The following is a 19,537-nucleotide window of genomic DNA, read 5'->3' on the forward strand; positions in this document are numbered from 1 at the left end:
AATTTTGCTGTTGCGTTTCAAACATCTTGAAATGAATGATCGATATCGCACCGATGAAAGTAACGGTGCTTTATTATTCACACTAGCTTGGGACGAATTTTGTTATTCGATTGCTTTGCTTGTTTATAGTACTAGCACGGTAGCAGACTTTAGGTAGAAACGTTCGTTTGATTCACTGTACTGTTAACAAGCAGAGCGACTGATTAGGTACTGGTATCGACCCTGTAGTAATTCCATGATCCCCAGCTCGAGAGAGCGCTCAATGAAATTATTCCACGATAGTTGCTATTTTTCTTTTTATGGAATGGATTTCGAGTAAGACGAAAAAAGTCACTAGCAAGAGAACTCAAGTAGAAGCAGAAGCACCAAAACGCCGATGTGTCTTTTCAGATTTACCAAAGAGAGATTAAAGATTAAGAGAAGAGATTAAAAAACCATCGGAAGGTACAATTGGGAGATTCGACTGTAGTAAGTTTTATTTGTCGCATTCCGATTGAGGATGAGTATACATTGCAGTTATGGTTGCGGTCGGTCGTAACTGCGATCTGGAGCATAGTGAAAAGCGAAGACTGAATAAATATAGAAATATATTAGGCTTACAGGAGAAAAACCAGGACAAATCAAGCATTTTCCTCGACTTCCCAGGACACCAGGACAGTCCACGCAAAACCAGGACAAGTCCTGGGAAACCAGGACGTATGGTCACCTATACCCCCTGACGGATTATTTTGAATTTGGTTTCAAATGAAAGGGGAAAGCCCATTCTTTAATATCCTGAAGTTTCAGAGATGCTGATTTTTTTTGCATAAAGTTGTTAAAAAAAGACACCGTGTGCTTTTCGCCGAAGATTAGCATGCGATGGAATCAATTCAAAATAGCAAAAGAATTGAAAATATGCCCTGTTAGCTCCATCCGCCCAGTTTAGAACAAACATCAAGCAATATATAGGCCCTGTTGGACACGAATCGGACGGCCATGAATTGATAGTTCATGCACAATTGGAAATTATTTGTTACAATTTCGTGGTACCCATTTAATTTATTGTTTAGTGTGCCTTTTGATTCCTAATTCGATTCCTTTGCATCCTCCTAAGTTTTGCCTTGTTCAAATTATATTTTTGTAGCATTGCGGAATTGAAGAGGTTAAATCTCAAAAATGGCGGTTTCGCAATCTTATCGCTATCTTGTTTTTTCGCTATTTTTGGTAATTTCCAGTGAAAACCTAAGAGAAGAGACGACAACAGGCTTCTTGCTCTTCTTAATTTTCTCGACTTGGCCCTGCCGAAAATCTGAAGACAAGAAGCGTTCATCGTTGCCAGATTCCCTTTGAATGCTTCTTACAATTGCCGAAAATAATTGTACCTAAAAGATCGCACCTCTACCAAGAATTTACAATGCTAGCTGCATTTAAAAATTAAATTAAATATTTATTCATGTCTCTCTTAACAATACACGTAACTATATCGCCATTCAGGTCTTTTATTCAATTTGCACGAAATGTTGATGTGTATGAAAAATAGCCAGAATAGATTCAGCAGCACTGTTTTCCATCCCGATTGTAAATATAATGAACGCTCATGACTGGAAAATGACCAATCAGAAGCTGGTTCAATATTGAGGTTAGGACTGGATCAAATTAGCTACGCGATTGTCTTCTCTTCTCTTAGGTGAAAACCACAATACGTTTGTCGGGAATGTATTCATAAAAGGAGTATTCCAACTTTACCGTGTACCGTGCAACTCGACGCGCCGCTTCGCAAATGCACAAAAAGGAAACGTCAAAAAACTTGTTTTGGTCAAAGAACAAACACAACCGTTGTTAAGAAACGAACAGAGCACAAACAGAACAAAATTTAATTAGAGAAACGCGTTCTTGCTTCGTGGCCGGTCGAACTATACTTTATTTTTCGGTTTAAAAATGTTTAATATAAGTTCAATGTCATTCGAAAAGAGTAACTTTTTGTGGTGAGCGTGGAATACCCTATAAAGTAGTTTTCCAGCACAAGAATGATATTTTTAGTTCAAAGGAAATCAGTGATTCGTGGAACATGGTCTTCTTGATCTTATTTTTCTTCAGTGCGTAACCGTTGATCATCGGAATGTACAGTCTCTTGAAACGTATAACTAGATACTAAGTGAAGTAAATCTATTAAGCATGTCAACCGACTCCGAGAGTCATTCTATTACGGAGAAAGGTAGTAGAAATTCGGCTACCTATTCGATACATTCATTAGAAAATTCTCCCATCAGACGAAGTGCTGGTTAGTATTTTGTAAAGCAAGTTGGGTACCTAAATTTCTTTTAACATTTTTCCTCCAGTTCAAATAATTCGAGAGCGCAGTACGGACCTGATTCAAACAGGATCGCCAAGGAAGAAAGGTACGATGCAAATAACCAAACTTGTGCTCAAGGATCACCCTACTAGTCCAAGAAGGAAAATAACGCCGATGGTTATCAAATCGATCACAACGTTTACAAGTTCTGCGCTTACCTCCGGATGCGGATCAAATGAGAACGCACAAACGTTAGCCGAAAATAAAAACGACGACCAAAACACGTATACAATTAGGCCGCTTCCCGAAGCCACTCAACTTATTAGACAGTTCGAAATTCAGAAGAATGAACGCAACCAAGCTAGCGGCGATTTTCAAAATTATCTAACAGAAACTTTAAATAGTGGGATAAATATGGTAAATGATTTATTTTTCTGTTCTAATTTCAAACTTTTGATCAGGTTGTCTTCCAGAATGGGATTGCTATTTCCAAGGTGACTGAAAGCAGTGCCAACTCGGATCAAAATTTGGACGAAAAAATAACTGACAGCATAGCTGCTAGTAGTAGCACTAACGAGAAAAAACTGTGCAACAATTCTACATCAACGAGTATTTCAAACACAAAAGAGAAATTTTCGAAGAAAGTCGCTTCGGAAACATTAGATGAAATACAGTCTAAGCCATCAGTGATGAAGAGACTGCCACCGCGTCCAAATTCTAAAGATAGCAAAACTTGCGCTCCCGAACAAAAAAAGGGAAAATCATATGATCCTCAAAAGGCACGAGAGTTTATAGAAAAGCAACAAGCAAAGCGCAAGCAAGAGACAAAGGCTACAATTACAAATGTCGAAGAAAAAGATCTCATCAAGAAACGACTGGAAGAGTTACGAAAGAACAGCCAAGTGCTTGTTAGCAAAAACGTGCAAAAAGTACGTAAGCGATCATTATCTGCAACTCCAGTATCCTGTGCTTCTAATCAAAAATCGACTGCACCTTCCCAGAAAGTGATTGACGCCCGGAAATTGCCTCCAGAAAAGCCTATTCGCAAAAGTTCCTCTATCTCGTCATTAAGAGCGCCACCGTCATTAGCACAATCTCTGAAGTCCGGGGAATCCAGGAAAAGTTCCCGAAGACGATCCTCACTACTAAAAGCAGATCTATCAGAAAAAATTGGCATCATGCGTAAATCTGACGAGGTTGCTTTGGAGGATGTGCTATTGAGACCATTAAGAATAAGAACTCCAGAAAAACAAAAGGTTTTAACGCCAGAAAAACCTCCGAAGAGTCCAGTTAATGAGAGTCTTCATGAACGATCGATTTCGGTGGTCGAGAAAGAATTAAAACTTGATGTTCCGTCTGTGACTCTTGTGCCTGATTCGACCTTGAAGCAACAAAAACTTATCGATGTAAAAAAAGAAGTCAAGACTGTTCCTCCTTGGCTGAAACATACGCTGCTTCAACCGGATCCGTATCCATTCATAATTGCCGTCCGCAAAAAGCTGGAAGCTATTCGCCGCCTTAATCGTGATCAAACTATTCTTCCCGAGGAGTCCATAATCGGTAAAGATTCAGGAGAAATTTCCAGACGATTTAAAACCGCAAATAATCAAAAATGCCATGAATATCTCGAATCCCTAAAAACTGTGCCTTACATTAGTAAACCATCCACCGGAAGTGAACCAAATATTTCATCCGTTTCTTTTCACCCATCCGAGTCAAACACAATCTCGGAAATTAGCTCAATAAGGTCGGATTTTATCTTGCCACTACCGCCTCTTAGTAGTACTAAAATCGATGTAACAGAGCTAAAGTCCGCGAAGGAAATCACGGGACAAGAATTTGATGCTATCAGTCCACTGTCCGTTGAACGTATATCGAATCTTAAAATTACTACCGATAATTTTCAAGTAGACGGAAGCGTCAATTTCCACCGAGGAACAGATATGCCGGATGCGGATTTGATCCCAGATCGATTGTCTTTTATAGCTCAAAATGTGCAGACAGATTTGCACCAGAGTCAGTTAAGCGCTAACGACTCAGAAAAACAACATAAATTTTTGCGAAACTCTTCAGAAAAACGAGAAAAGGATTCAAAAGAGCTCGACAGTCAAAAAATGCTGGAAGCGTTCAACCGTAGTCTAGCGCAGGTAATAGAGGTCAACCAGCAGCTATACTCAGCACTCAATAGACCGCCTGAGCCGAGTACTCCAATTCCTCCCGAGCGTATCAAAATCCGGGATGAAATGACACAAACAACTCCTATCCTATTAACTACGAATGCATCCGCGACTTCGAACTACAGCGAGGATTTTGAGCGCTCTGAACCTCAGAAAACAGACGACAAATCTAGCTCACTCTCTGAATCAACACAGGAAAAAATTCCAATAGATGGTGCATCCTCAGGAGCATCTGCTCCAGCAACAACGACAACAACTGCTGATAGTAGCTCTGAACAAAGTCCCAGTAAAACCGAGTCTAGCAATTCCCACCCCTCACTGGAATCCAGGTCACTTAGTTTCTCCGATAGTCACAACACAAATCCACCCCTACCTGATGAATATTTGCCATCGTTCGAAGAGAGCTTGAGACAACGAACAGTAGAGGACAATCCTTCGGATGAAAGGCACGTACCACATCCGGATACTTCCAGTATCGAAACACAAATTAGCGACGAGGATCTAAAGCTAAAGCAATCTTTGCGACAGGAAGTAGACGAATCGCAAAGTCTGGAATCTATTACCATAAAAATTTCAGAACAAAGTGACATTCCAAACAAACTATCCATTAATGAAATGTTGAAAAGCAGCGAAGTGGAAATAATAAAAGCTCCGTCCGATTCCAGTACTAGTTCAACAGTTGAAGCTCTGAGCGGTAAAGACACAACATTGAATGACACTACCATAAGCAGCGATATTTTAGCTATGTTTAACCGAACTGATCTGGAAGTGTCTATTCTGTCTACTACCATTTCAGAAACCAACCTAAGCTATTCCTCGATAGGATTGGTAAATTCTATATCTGTTGTTCTATTGAGGATTTTAATATAATATATTTTACTTTGAACTTACAGTATGATCAGTTGATTCGCAACGAAAAATCCAAAGGCGAACAGCTTGCCACGCGTGCCCGATTGAAAGAGAAAGCTCTACTGGATCGCACCAAGGGACAGTTAGCTTGGTTGGAACTGCAGAAGCAACGCTATCGAGAACGCGGAATGATGGAGCAAATTTCTGCAGTCAAGAAAAAACAACGAGCCATACTCGTCCGACTGGAGAAAGATAGAGCTGAATTAAACAAGTACGGTATTTATTCGTACCATTTAACGCTCCATTTAACGAATATTCTCTTCGAAAATTGCAGGTTCAAGCAATCAACAGTGGATTTGTCCACTCGGAACAGAATTCACTCTCCGACGACACCAAAGTCAGTGGAGAAATTAAGTTCCTTGTCGTCAAAAAGCAACTCATTTTCACTCCGGAAATCCGCCAGGTGTGATAGGAATGACATCAGCTCATCTCTCCTAGCAGCTCTTCAACAGCAACAACAGCGAAAAGTCACTACCATGATGGCAACTTCGCTATCTACAAACTCACAGCTGCAACTGACGGCGGTACGGGGAGTAGAACTGGAACCCAACGAAAGTTTAGAGGAGTAAGTATAAAAAAAAATGCGATCATTTTTGTTTTTGAATCTGAGCCATAGCGACGAAACCTTCAGCATGGAAAATCATGTGTGCCTAGTGGTACTACAGTTGTGTCTCTTTTTTATGCAAACTATGATTCTATGGCTAGTTATGCTCAATATAATTTTGCAATTGCCTGACATAATCATGTTGGGATTGTGAGACCTATATACCCTGTACACACCTCTGCGTCCTCTCTACGCCCAATTGTTTCATGTTGCAAAACTGAAAACTGAGAAAAACGCGATTGAATGTGAAAATGATATTAGCAATCTGGAGAGAAACGGTGTAAAAATATTTTTTTATTGTTTAGAATTACGTTCATAGCAATCATTTCCAATATATTCAATCAAGTTTTTCATTATAAAAATCCAATTAACGTTAGTTTTTACGAAAAATATTGAGTGGGCCTGTTTTGCCGAGAAATCGGATAGAAACCGGAAAATTCTACGCATATCAGTCCCACCATGATCTATCATTAGTCATATTGTTTACAAAACTATGTGTCGAATTGTTACTCGAGAGAGTTTTGGCTTCATCAAAATCGGCAATGGATGCGTTCGCTACCACACTTCCGGTAAATCTTTTGTCGAGTACAGACGCATTTTCGAAGAAAGATTGTCGGTACAGTTAGTGGTGGATATTTCTCGAAGAAAAAAGCGCTGAATAGCTAAATAACGGGGATTGGATTCCAGTACTAAATTAAAAGTTAAATAAAGCGATATTTGAGTAATTTAGTAAAATAATAGCCAAAAGGAAATCGCACTTGAAAAAGCACGCCATTTTGTGCGAAATCATGGCAGAAGGGGAAGACCCACCGGACAGTGGAGGAAAGCCTTACGAAGAAGAGATGAGCATAAGGTTGCACAGAGAATGCGCAAAATTCGCAAACGAAAAAAGCAGTTTTTTTCCACACCGTATGTCAGATCTTCATAAAAATCAATCAGCGTATGTAGAAGGTTGTTACAGTACAGCTGATTGATTTTTATGAAGATCTGTGGAAAAAAACTGCTTTTTTCGTTTGCGAATTTTGCGCATTCTCTGTGCAATCATAAGGAAAAATGAAGAATTCAAATACACTACAATGGGCACCGCACCATACCGTTTATTTTTTTGAGTTACGGAAAGAAGAAACAGGAGTGAAGATAAATAGATACACGCTAGGGGCCAAACTAAGAGGAATGGAGATGTTCAAAAAATACATAATCGATATGAAACAAATCGGTCGCAATAAGATTATGGTGATTCTCAACAGTTTCATCAGGACTAATCAACTATTAGATGTTATCAACAACGACGAAGGCATATACAAAACATACATTCCGAAGCATCTCGGGAGTAATGACCGGGATCCCTACGGATATTTCTGAGGAAGACATCCTGAATGACATCAAAAGTGATGCCCCCGTGGTCGGGGTTTACCGTTTAAACCGATACGAAAATGAGAGGAAAGTCCCTACAAACAGGATCTCAGTAACCTTCCGGGCTAACATACTACCGGAAAAAGTTTGGTTCTTCTGCTGCGTGAGTAGGATTAGACCATTTATTCAGAAAGTATTATTTTGTACGCGCTGTCTAAGGTACAATCACAAAGAGGCAAACTGCAAAGGTGCGAGAAGATGCCTACACAGTACGGAAAAACATGATGAGAACATCAAAGAAGAATGTCAAAAAAGTTGAAGTGTTTGCATTGTAAATCTGGCAACCATGTCACTGGTAGCAAAGAATGCAACGAGCGCGAGATGCAGCAAAAAGCAAAGAATATGATGGAAAAACATTACGTACATCGAAACAAGAGAATTGCTACCGATAAACACTTCCAACACCTTCGAGCCGCTGACGAAACTTGACGAGTTTCCAACGTTGGCGGAACGGTTGGCCAAAAACAACCTACAGGAGCAGTGGCAACGAACAAACTTGTCGAGAAACAGAATTACCCCAGCGGTGAAAGTATATCAGGAAAAAGAAAAAAGCAAACAGAACAAACGGAAACGCTCGGGCACAGAAATAGAAATGGAGAATACAACACAAACAGCAGGGCCATCAGGAAACAATCGAAAACAAACGGACAACACACTAAATGGGGTCGGATTGAACAACCCCCTTAAAGTGGACACCACAGAGAAAGGGAATCAAATTGTAGAAGAAGCATCTTGGAAGGCAACCACAACCGCGGTAAATCAATTCAAAGCAGCAATGATGAGCTATGCGGAATTCACCGAAGAAAAAAAAACATAGAGGAAACGCGAAAGAAATATTTCGAAAGTGTGCAGAGAAACATTTTAATTTAGCTGAATCAATAATATAAAGAAAAAAAGGAGAAAAAAATAAAATAGAAAAGTGTAGCGACAAAAGAAAAATGAAGGTTCAAAATAGATATGGGTGAAGACTTAAAAATGTTGCAATGTAATGTACAAAGCTTGAATAAGCATAAAGAAGAACTACAAAGAGTACTAATTGAAGAAGATTACACGCTGGCACTAATATCGGAGACATGGACTCAGGATAAGTCAGGAAACCACTACACGATATCGAAATTCCAAGTACTACGGAATTTACAATTCTAGGGATGACGGTTATGGAGGCACCGCTATATACTTGAAGAACTCGATCAATTTTACTCGGATACCCCTACCCAACCTATCAAATAGTACGCAAGCGGTCGCAGCAAGTTTACCGAAATGGGATATTGTTATAGTTTCAATTTATATCAGCCCATCTATACAAATAAAGGAACTTGAAGAAGCTACTTAATACTACTGATACTTAATGACGGTAACAGTACGTTCATACCAATCCAATTAAACAAGCGGTCTACAGCGATAGATATAACTATTTGTACACCTGAGATATATGGACTATTGCATTGGAGAGTACTGGACTATGGAGTAGGAAGTCACCACCTAGCAATAGAAACGACATTTGAAAATACCACAGCACCACCGACAGGGCGATGGATATACAACAGCCGGCAGATAAATCAGAATCTGGCCGAGATGAATGCAGAAAACATTCACAGTTGGAAGGAACTGACGGTACAGGTACAAAAATTCATTAGGAAAAGTCGCAAACGAGATAACTTCATAACCAAATATTGATGGTTGGAAAAAGTCGAAGAAGCATGGAAGGAAAAACGAGACGTCAGACGAGTGTTTAACCGTGTCGCAAGCATGGAGAATTTGATTAGACTGAAAAAGGCAGCAGCGGTCTTCCAACGACTGAAAAAACAGGACAAACAAAAAAAATGGACAAATTTGTAGAACAGATAAGTCCACTAACAAGCTCAAGGAAGCTCTGGAAAATGGTAGGAAGAATAACAGGAAAAAAGTATACAAAAAGGAAAACAATCCGATGCAAGACGACGAAACGATGACAGAAAGATTCTTAGATTGCCATTTTGGACCTAATAAGACTATGGAAGATAACTATACTTGTGGTTTCGAAGTAGAATATGATATATTAAACATGGAAAAATGGTATCAAATTCTAAAATCAAAAAAAGGAAATTCTGCACCAGGAGAGTACAAAATCACATATGAAATGCTTCGAATTCTAGATGCTAGAGTTACAGAAATTATTATAAAGGATTTAAATAGGCAATGGAGACGAAGCCAACCAGATAAACAACTAAAACATATAAAGGTAGTAGCAATCCCCAAAGCAGGAAAAGACCAGAGCCAAATGGAAGGGAAACGGCCAATCTCACTGGTACCTACCTGTACCAAATAATAAAAACAGCAGTTCTACAATTGCTCAAAATAACGTCAAATGAAAAAAATGTCTTACCAGTGAAGACATTCGCATTCAGAGCAGGATTATCGACAAACACATGATTTCTTATGTAGTCAACAAAATCAAACACAACAAGCGAGAAGGGCTACGAACAGCGATCATATTCGTTGATCTAAGTAACGCATTCAATACAGTAAATACAACAACACTAGAAGAAATTATGCGAAAGGAAGATATAAAGTCGAAAATCATATCCTGGATAATAGTTTTTCTAAAAAACCGAACAATAACTTTCAATACCAGTGGAAAAAAGATTTCTAAGGTTGTTTGTGATGGACTTCCACAGGGCGATGTGTTATCCCCTACACTATTCAATTTGTATACAAAGATGCTTCACGAAATAGTAGTATAAGGAGTAGAGCTTGCACAGTTTGCCGACGACTTCGGTATCATTGTGGCCGCTAAGTCCATTGAAAAACTCACCGAAATAGGACAACGGTACTTAAATTTATTAATCGAAAAATGCCAACAGCTATATCTAAGACCAAACCCTACGAAGACGAAGACATTACTCTTTCAATTAGGAGGACAACAGATGGAATATAAGATAAACAGCACGCTCATCGAAACGGTAGATATCCACAAATATTAGGGGGTCACTATGAATCGAACACTTTCGTTTAATGAACAAATAAAGGAGATAAGAAACAAAACCAACGATCGCTTAAACATGATCAAAGTAATAAGCGGAACTAAACAGGGTGGACACCCTCAAACAATGATAAACATTCACAAGGCCTTGATTAGAAGTTCATTGGAATATGGATCAACAGTTTATTACAATGAGGCAACTTCGAATAAATACAAACTGGAAGTACTCAACAATCACAGCATACGGAAAGCTACAGGGTGTACCAAAACCACACCAATAAATACACTGTTAGCTATCGCTGGGTTGGAAACAACCCGCGATAAGACAGGAATATATAACGGGTACACTGCCGTTATAAGCTTAATTGTCCCATGTTCTATGGGATTCCCTATATACATGGGACAACTATGCAAGAAATATAGCACAACAGACAGTGGTTGGAAAACAAATGATGGAGTCCAACATCAGTAACGACACGGAGAGATCACAGCTAACGTATATGGAACTCGTGTACTACAAACACTTTCAACTGTTTGATTGCGTAATGCCCATAGCCAAGAACTGCAATCTCAAGCTAAAGGTTAGAATAAAAGCCTCTCTCGACGGACTAACAACGGCAAAAATACCACTAGCTTAAAGCATCTAAAACAATTGGCATTATTCGCTATGAAACATACAAAAGTAGAGGTAGAATATTCACTGACGCATCCAAAGAAGGAAATAAATGTGGCATAGGAATATTCGTCGAAAGCATCCAGAAAAGAATGTCCATCGGATTGATAAACGAAGTCAGTGTCACTGGAGCAGAAATATTAGCAGTACAAGCAGCAATGGAATTAATCCAAACGAAGCAATTAAAGAATCAGGTAATTTTCACAGATTCTCGTTCAGCATGTGAAATATTAGAAACAGCAAGAAACTCACCAAACAGAGAAACAGTCCTAGACAACATTTTGACAATAGCCGCACGATGGAACATATCAATCCAATAGTCATGTGGATATTAAAGGGAACGATATAGCGGATAAATTAACTAAATTGGGAACCAGAGATGAGGTAAGACTAATGGACAACCACATCTCATATAAAGATGTATACTGGGTACTAAAACAGGAGCACTACAAAACTAACGAGTGGTATACTGCCGCTAGAAGCATAATTGTCCCATGTGTATAGGGATTGCCATAGGACATGGGACAATTATGCTTCTAGCGGCAGTATACCAACTATGCAAAGGAAAAAGGGAATCAATTTTACAGGCTACAAGATACCTTTTCACAACAACCTTGGTTCACTGGTTTAGATTCAAAAAACAAAGAAATTCGACTGTTAAACAGATTAATGGCGGGGCACGGCTGGTCGAAATACTGGTTGGCAAAGATGAAGATAGTAAGCGACCCCAACTGTGACGCATGTCATGAACTAGAAACAGCAGAACATTTGATTATGCGTTGTACCAAATTCAATGCAATCAAACAGAAGTACAAATTTGTACAAACACACAACAACCTAGAGGATCCATTGGCTAGAAGAAACATCAACACTCTGAACTGCCTATAAAAGCATAAGAGTCCCATATGGAAATTTTGTCGAAAATGAGTTATCTGTTGGATTGTATTCTGTATCACCACTGAATTACAATGCACATATAGCATTACCGGATTTGTTTAGAAAATATCGAAAAAATACCAAAACATGGTTGTCCCATCCCATAAGGCTCAAATGTAAAATGTAAATCTTAAACAGCGTTTTTCTCGGCTTGCTGTTTTTCATTATGGGACTCTTATGCTTTTATGGGCAGTGGAGGAGATTTGCAATTTTGCTCGAGAAGCAAAGCTCGATATATAATATCGATGAACGGTCCGATCCAGTAATCACAGGGCATATAGTCACAGCAACTAGCCCTCAACACACGGTTAAATAAAACAACCTGCAGAATAAGTTCTTTTAACTTACTTTTGAGTTGTGCGTCGCTTTCGCACTTATTAGTGTTGTCAAAAACAAAACGAGAGATTCGACTCAGTCGAGGTCTTCCGAGTTGTTTGGGGTATACTCAAAATTAGGTAAATTCAACGTAAATTTGAGTATGAAAAACCTATCAATGAGTTGTAATTTTTGCCGTGGTTAAATGGATACCCCGAGATTGAGTCAAAGGAACTCAATTTTAGGTAGTTTTTCGTTTGCGTGCACCAGTGGACTGTCAACAGTCACAGCCCACGACAGAAGGAAGAAAGAAAGATGCGTTCGCTATGTTATAAATATTTGGATGCTATACCATTGTGATGAAGAGCTTTACAGGATTGGTAAATGTCTTGTTTAGAGACTTAAGCGATAGAGGTTCACTTTCGATGCGGTTTTTTGCCCAAAGGGTGTATTTTAGTCTGAATATATAGAATCCTAGAGCGCAAATGTAATTCCTTTTACCAAGGTTTAATAAACTGCCATAGTGCTCTAACAAGTTACCCTAGTAACAATTTAGGTTTTATGGTAGTTTTATAGCCACTCATAAAACCTAGATTGCACTTATAGCGTGCTATAAAACTTCAATTGTTACTTGGGGAGCTTATATAGCGGACCTAGTGTGATGCGGCTTGGCCGCTTAGCCGAGGCCAAGGATCTGAAGCATTGATTAACCCGTCACTGGAATTACAAGCAAACTCGGATTTAAATAAGCCGCTCAGTCGGATTTAAACTAGCTATGGCCCCCTATTTTTGAGTAAACCGATCAAACGAATAGGATCGCAGGTTTGCTTATAACTACGGCGATGAGTTGAGTGACGCCTCGTCCTCGGATATGCGGCCAAGCCACATCGCCCAACCTCCGCTGCATTAGCTCACTTGAGCACTGTCATTGTTAGGAGTGTTATTAAGCACAACTTATTTTTTCAGTTCATCAAACCTTGGATGAAAATTTCACATTTCCGCTCTCGGATTCGGTTTATTTAAGTTAAATACAACCTTTTAGTAAAAACCTTCATTAAAATTACAACTCTATCATTAAAGATTGCTTCGCAACGATACACGCGCTCGCGAAATCCTTGTAATATTCACCATACGATTCAGATATGAACCGTATAGTAAATATTACATTCAGAATCACGGCCATCTGCAATTTGCCCTAAGCAATGTTTTAGTAGGTGACATTACCCGTCTCCTCTGCAATTATAGCGGGTGATTCTGACGGGGAGCCCTTCCGATAATCTAGCTCTACAGCTCCAGTAGGACAACTCTCGAAAAAATACGCAATTTTCAGCAAACCGCGGAAAAAGGTTACAATTTCATGGATTTCTCAAGGTTTTGTAGGTTCTTGTAGAAGGTAATACTTATGTATACCTAAGCTGACCAACTCTGACGAAAAAATCCGGACACCTTTTAGCAACGAAGCGTAATCGTTCACCACACTCAGGTAGATGATTCGCATAGTATACGGATTTTTTCGATAGAGTTGGTCAACTTATGTATCCCTAACCAACACTAACGCCAAATCCCCTTCTTTTATTTCACAGTATCCTTACTCGCCGTGAGCAGGAATTGAACAAGCGCCGCCAACATGTCCAGGCATTGCTCCAGTGGCACCAGAAGCTCGACCGAGAGGAGCAGGAGATTCTCGAAATCGAAAGTAACCTGCGTCAGTACAACCGGACTAAAATAAGCGAAAGCACGGCAACAAGCGAGCAAGCATTTGGCCGCATCCGAAGCATCGAACAGAGCTTGCACACGTTGCAACAAATCACCGGCAATGGTGATGGTAGTGACGAGGAGGAACATGTGTCAGCCAATGGAAGTAAATTAAATCGGCTGTGGTATCGGCTGACAGGAATAAAGGAAATGCGATATGAATTCGGCAAGAGCTACACGCTGACAAGAGCCAATTTGGAGAGTTTATACGAGGAAGCCAAACTTAAAGTATTAGCTAGTTTCAAATCGGAAAATGGAATAGGAAATATTCTACTGGAACAGTCTTTCAGTGGAGCAATTAACAGTAGTAGAAGTGAAGACAAAGAAATAAGTGTAGCATATGAAGGTGATAACAAGGAGTCAAATGCATTATCACAGGAATTGCATGGTACAGTAGCTACAAGTGATGCGAGTTCATTCCGGACATCGATTAACTCGGTTACAGGAAAAGAAGCGAATGGCAAGATAAGTGAACCTGAGAATGATGTTGAGGAACAAATCGAAGAACGGAGTAGTCTGTTGGATGTTGATGAGATTATTTCTAGAGTAAGCGATATAACTGAGAACATCAATGGGTTTCTGTCATCTACTACCAATATTGATGAAATACTTAGGAATGCACAGGAAATACATGGCTCGGAATCGGTTGAATTTCACACTATCGACGAACAGAATTCCGAGAAACGAGAAAAAACGTCTGAAGGTTATTCCTCCACTTTTGATGCACCTCTAAAAGAAGAATTTACCCGGGATATTACAACTGCAGAAGAGAGTCAAATAATGATAGAAGATATCTCACTCCCACCACTCAGTGATTCTCTGCTTGATGCATCGGAAAAAGTTACTACAGACAATCCAACCGAAGAATCATTGGAGGAAGCCAGTTTAACTACATCCCCAGTTTCGACACCCACACCTGCTGAGGAAACAGAAACAGACCATCGTGACCCGGAATGTATGACGCATGCTTCCGAACTGGAAAAACGATTGATAACATTACAGGATGACCTTGGTGGTTTGAGTGAAAGTTTGGAGAGGGTGTCGCTAATGAGATCTCCAGAAGCGCGAAAAGATACGAGACAAAGTTCATCCGAAAGCGATCCCGGAACTTCCTCACCCATAGAAGAAGACTATTCAACAGATAAAGACTTTGCTGTCGAAGGATCTGGTTCCGATGAGCAGCCCTTTCTGAACGAGTTGCAGGCCTTGAGGTCTGCCGAAATTCCGGTAACGGTTAATGCTAATGAAGAAAACCATAGAATAGAGATCAAAATTAGAAACAAAAATGTAAATGAACATTTTCCCCACCCATCTACAAGCACCACTGGAGCACCCGACTCAGGACCCGCAAATTTTTCATATCTAACACCTCCAGCGCATGGACCTAGTAGTAGTAGTTCGGCCCCTACGACACTTGTTCCCAATCGAATGCCGGACATCATAAACGAAGCCGAAGTTCTCCGTCGTCAGCAACTGCAAATCGAGCAGGAAATCAAACAACTCGAACAACAGGTTGTCTTGTTTCGTGAAATCCCAAATAAACCACCTCCCCCTTATATTCCTCCGGCAAACGGTAGTCCACTGGCCTTAATTTTCCCATCAGAGTCCAGAATCGATGAGCTCATAGAAAACCGTACTAAGGATCTGTTCATAGGAGAAAGTACGTCGAAGATACTTTACTCCGAAAACGTGAGTAACATCTACGAAAAACTTGTTTTGGACATGTGCAAAGAATTATACATTGATCTAAGCCAACCGCCAACGGATGTGTCGTTTCGTACTGTCCAGCACGATAAGCGACCACTGGCATTCTTCAACCCACCAGATACATTAGGCTGCCTACAGGATCACATAAAGCGTAAAATCAAGCGTATTCTGAACGAAGAAAGCTTACTGCAGCATCAGCAACAGCAGCAAAACCTACAGCACTGCCCGATGCCGTTTCTCGTTTTCTGCGGCAATGGTGCTGCTAGGCGGAAACGTGACCAGGTAGACGAGATACTTGCTCAAGAGATGTTCGAAGAGGAGTCCAGATGGACAAATTTCGATCGGGAAGAAATTGAAGTCAAGGAGCGCATTGTGGAGGAGGTGGTAAAAATGATGCTTTCGGAAGCTTTGCTTGATATGGAAACGGCGTGGAGGGAAAAGCACGGCCAACTGGTTTCGGCCCATCCTACCTTAAATGAAGAGAAGATAGAGTAGACTTGTAAAAATAAATACTGGCTGATTGTAAATCGATTGTGATGTTTTGAAGTGCATTTCAATTTTACACTGTGAAAAAGTAGTATGTAAGTTATAGGATCATAAGGTTTTTTTTTAATACGAAACACTAATGCCGATTTCGGTTTTAGATCAGAGTCGCCCTAGGTTCGCTCTAATATTTACAAAATCCATACAAAAGTGACAGCTCAGAGCGAACCTAGAGCGACTCCGCTCTAAAAACGAAATCAGCATAAGTATTAGACACTCACCATGAATGTCTTGTTTTAAGTTTTGCTCAATTTTACACGTGTTTTATCGTAGACATTTGTTCTGTAGTGACGGTCAATGACTTACCGTTACCATCCATAAACAATTATGCCCAAGTGACATAAAACATTAAATATCGTTGAAAAGCTTATAATAAAGATACTGATTTGAAACAGGAATTTTGATGTTGACTCATTGTTGTTGTTGTTATTGTTATTTATCAGTGTGCAATCGGGCTGTCTCAACAACCTATTCCTGCAAACTATGTGCATTAACCTACACCTACCGTCTCACTGTTACACTTGACAATGTGTGCAGTGCTTTATGGTCACACCTATGACCGCGCACCCGGGCTTCCCATGAACGTAATACCGAGAGGTAAACCCTGGGGAGAACAATGGCGGTGCCCAATGGAGTTTAGTCGGTATTACCTTGTCATGGTGGAGCCCGACACTCCAGTACACTCCGTGTGGTAGCTTGGCATCTACTAAGCACTTGTACTGGGTCAGTGCATAAATTGTATTCTCCATTGTAAAAAAAGGCATACCTACATACGGACTTAGATTTCTACTTACATACCTACTATTTTATAATCTTATAATCAACTAAGGCTGTCTGTCGACTGTAAAGCAGAAACACTAATGATAGAGATAAAGAGTACCTACAAGTTATGTTAGCCTATGCACCACTGATATACTTTCAGCACATTTTCTTTTCTTTTTTGAAGTAGAATTCTTCTAACGTTTCAATATGGGGGCCCGTTTCAAAATATCGGCTGTGGCAGTCGCGTCAGATTTTGAACGTTAATAACTTCCATCATACTTAATAGAATGCTATGTTGCGCTTCGGCTTCGCCTCATCAGAAACCGACACTAACTCATTATCGGAATAGATTAGCGCCGGCTTTACTAAAATCTTGACGCAAATCCCTTAAAACTAAACACACTATGTGTTTCAATCGAACGACTGATCAAACGTGATGTCCCGTTCGAGCAGAAGTTCTGTTTATGCCGATGAGACACAGTGAAGCCTTTCGCATAGGCCTGCTAACAATTGGAACAAAAATCTCCCACCCGGAGAATATTTTCTTCGGCAAACAAATTAACCCTTATCAGCGCTATCATTCCATTAGAAAGAATTAAATGTGAAAATCTTTTCTTTCGACAACTATTAATGTGACTACGACTAACGTTTCAAAATAGAAGCCCCATTTCAAAATTTCGAGAAAAAAACCGTTGATCGCGTTTTGAAAGTTTGTAACTTTCATTGTACTTAACCAAAATACACAATGTTTAAACCAATCAGTCAGAAAAATAATCAGAAGTCTTGTATAAGATTTGTACGTATGTAGAACTTGCATGAATAAAGAAAAAATTAAAGGGTTGTGTATAAGACACGACCACGATGACATTAAAAATGCGACCATTTATGTGAGCCAGCCATATTATTCGTGGATACATCTTGTAATGCCATCGACTTATTTAGGACTACACACAAAAGGTAACAAATCGTATCCTCTACGGAATCTACTACACAATTGCTTTGATTATTTCCCAACAAATCGCGCAAAAATCTGTTAGTTCTGTACAGCACCGCGCAAATATTTGACTTCAGTTGCCAAACATTTATGTCATTTTCGATTGAGAACCTAGAAACTAACCCAGGTTAGTTTCTACAAACGAACATTTTTAATGGAACTGAGTTGGGTTCTCGCCAAACAGCGGTGGTGTGAGCGAACCCGAAATATATTTCAGGTTAGAACCCAACTCGGTTTTCAGTTCAGTGGCGCATAACCTAGGTTCGAAACTGGCTTCAAACGGTTTGACAGCAGTTAGGTCCGAAACTGAGTTAGTTTCTGTCTCAAGCGAAAACGACATTAGAAATGATCGAAGCATTTTTCCGTCAATGTCACTTTTCTGATTCAAATTTTTGTTGGTATTTTCTTGTTTCCGTCTAATTGGTCAGTTTATTTGCTTTATCGCACATTTTTCGGATTTTATTATAGAAAATAACTAACCCGATAATAGGAAAGTTATTTTCCAAAGCACAAAATGGAAATTTCATTTGTAATTCTTCTGAGAACGATTTTGTTGTCCTAATAAGGACCGTTTGTTATGATTATATCGCCGATTAGACCTGTGCGCCGCCGCCGCCTTTAAATTTCAACAAACGCCGATGCCGAAAGGTAGACCGGCAGCGCGCCGCCGACGCTATTTTCTGACGCCGACAATTCGCGAACTCGAAAATCATTGACTCGTAATTTTATCCACAAATTTATGAACATTGTCTATGGTCCGAATATACGACGTTAACTGATTCATTTTTTATCACATTGATCTTTATTTGGTATTAGTGGTTGTGAATTAGATCACAAAATTAACAGTCTTGATATTTTCTCGAAAATCATTACACGACACTCGGAATATAATTCATGGATCCATTCTTGCTTCGTCAACTGGTTATGATTGCGAGCATATAAGTTACAATTCACCATTCGTGGAATGGTCCACAAATTCAAAAAAAAAACATTTCTACTTTCAAGATATAGTTGATTTCTAATATGTTAGACACGATTCACCAGTCGAGCCCGTGAAACTGCTCATGATATAGTTCATAAAGTAATAAATCTTAATATACTTACGTAAACAATTACAAGGAACGCAGACTATTATTCATGGATTATTCGTTCTGCCCTTTGGTTTTGAAATTTCTATGTGAGCTATTGTGTACAACTGCTAGTAACCAGCCTCATAGGCGCGAGCATTAGATACAAGGGAACTACTAGGACCTGTAACCCTGTTATTCTTTTGTTAAGATTCAGTGTAATTTTCGAAATTAAATGAAACTGCGTTGAGCACCAAAAATACATTACCTATCCACAATTCATGTCCGTGAAATAATTAAGAAAACTATAAGACACGTGACTCTGTCTAAAAAATCCGAAGCTCAAGACTAAAATATCACGATAACACGACGAGAATTTACGAAAATCGTTGCACAGCCTAGTGCAAATCGTTCAATTCTTGGCTTTTTTAGTCAATAAAGTTAATAT

General features: G+C 39.5%; 1 protein-coding gene across 1 annotated transcript; it reads left to right on the forward strand.

Moving 5' to 3' along the window:
* The first annotated feature begins 1,813 nt into the window (after window positions 1–1,813).
* On the forward strand, window positions 1,814–16,664 carry LOC131681694 (serine-rich adhesin for platelets-like). The gene is made up of 6 exons (XM_058962664.1): window positions 1,814–2,260; window positions 2,319–2,689; window positions 2,746–5,277; window positions 5,343–5,569; window positions 5,633–5,923; window positions 13,845–16,664. The coding sequence occupies exons 1-6, from the start codon at window positions 2,155–2,157 to the stop codon at window positions 16,216–16,218; spliced, it is 5,901 nt and encodes a 1,966-aa protein (XP_058818647.1). The 5' UTR covers window positions 1,814–2,154; the 3' UTR covers window positions 16,219–16,664.
* The last annotated feature ends 2,873 nt before the right edge of the window (window positions 16,665–19,537 follow it).

This window comes from Topomyia yanbarensis, chromosome 2, assembly GCF_030247195.1.
Source record: "Topomyia yanbarensis strain Yona2022 chromosome 2, ASM3024719v1, whole genome shotgun sequence".
In the NCBI taxonomy this organism is placed as follows: Eukaryota; Metazoa; Arthropoda; class Insecta; order Diptera; family Culicidae; genus Topomyia; species Topomyia yanbarensis.

Coding starts and splice junctions, on each gene's coding strand:
- LOC131681694 (XM_058962664.1), top strand. CDS start 2,155: ATGTCAACCGACTCCGAGAGTCATTCTATTACGGAGAAAGGTAGTAGA. Junction 2,690..2,745: donor TAAATAGTGGGATAAATATG/GTAAATGATTTA, acceptor GTTGTCTTCCAG/AATGGGATTGCTATTTCCAA. Junction 5,570..5,632: donor GATAGAGCTGAATTAAACAA/GTACGGTATTTA, acceptor CGAAAATTGCAG/GTTCAAGCAATCAACAGTGG.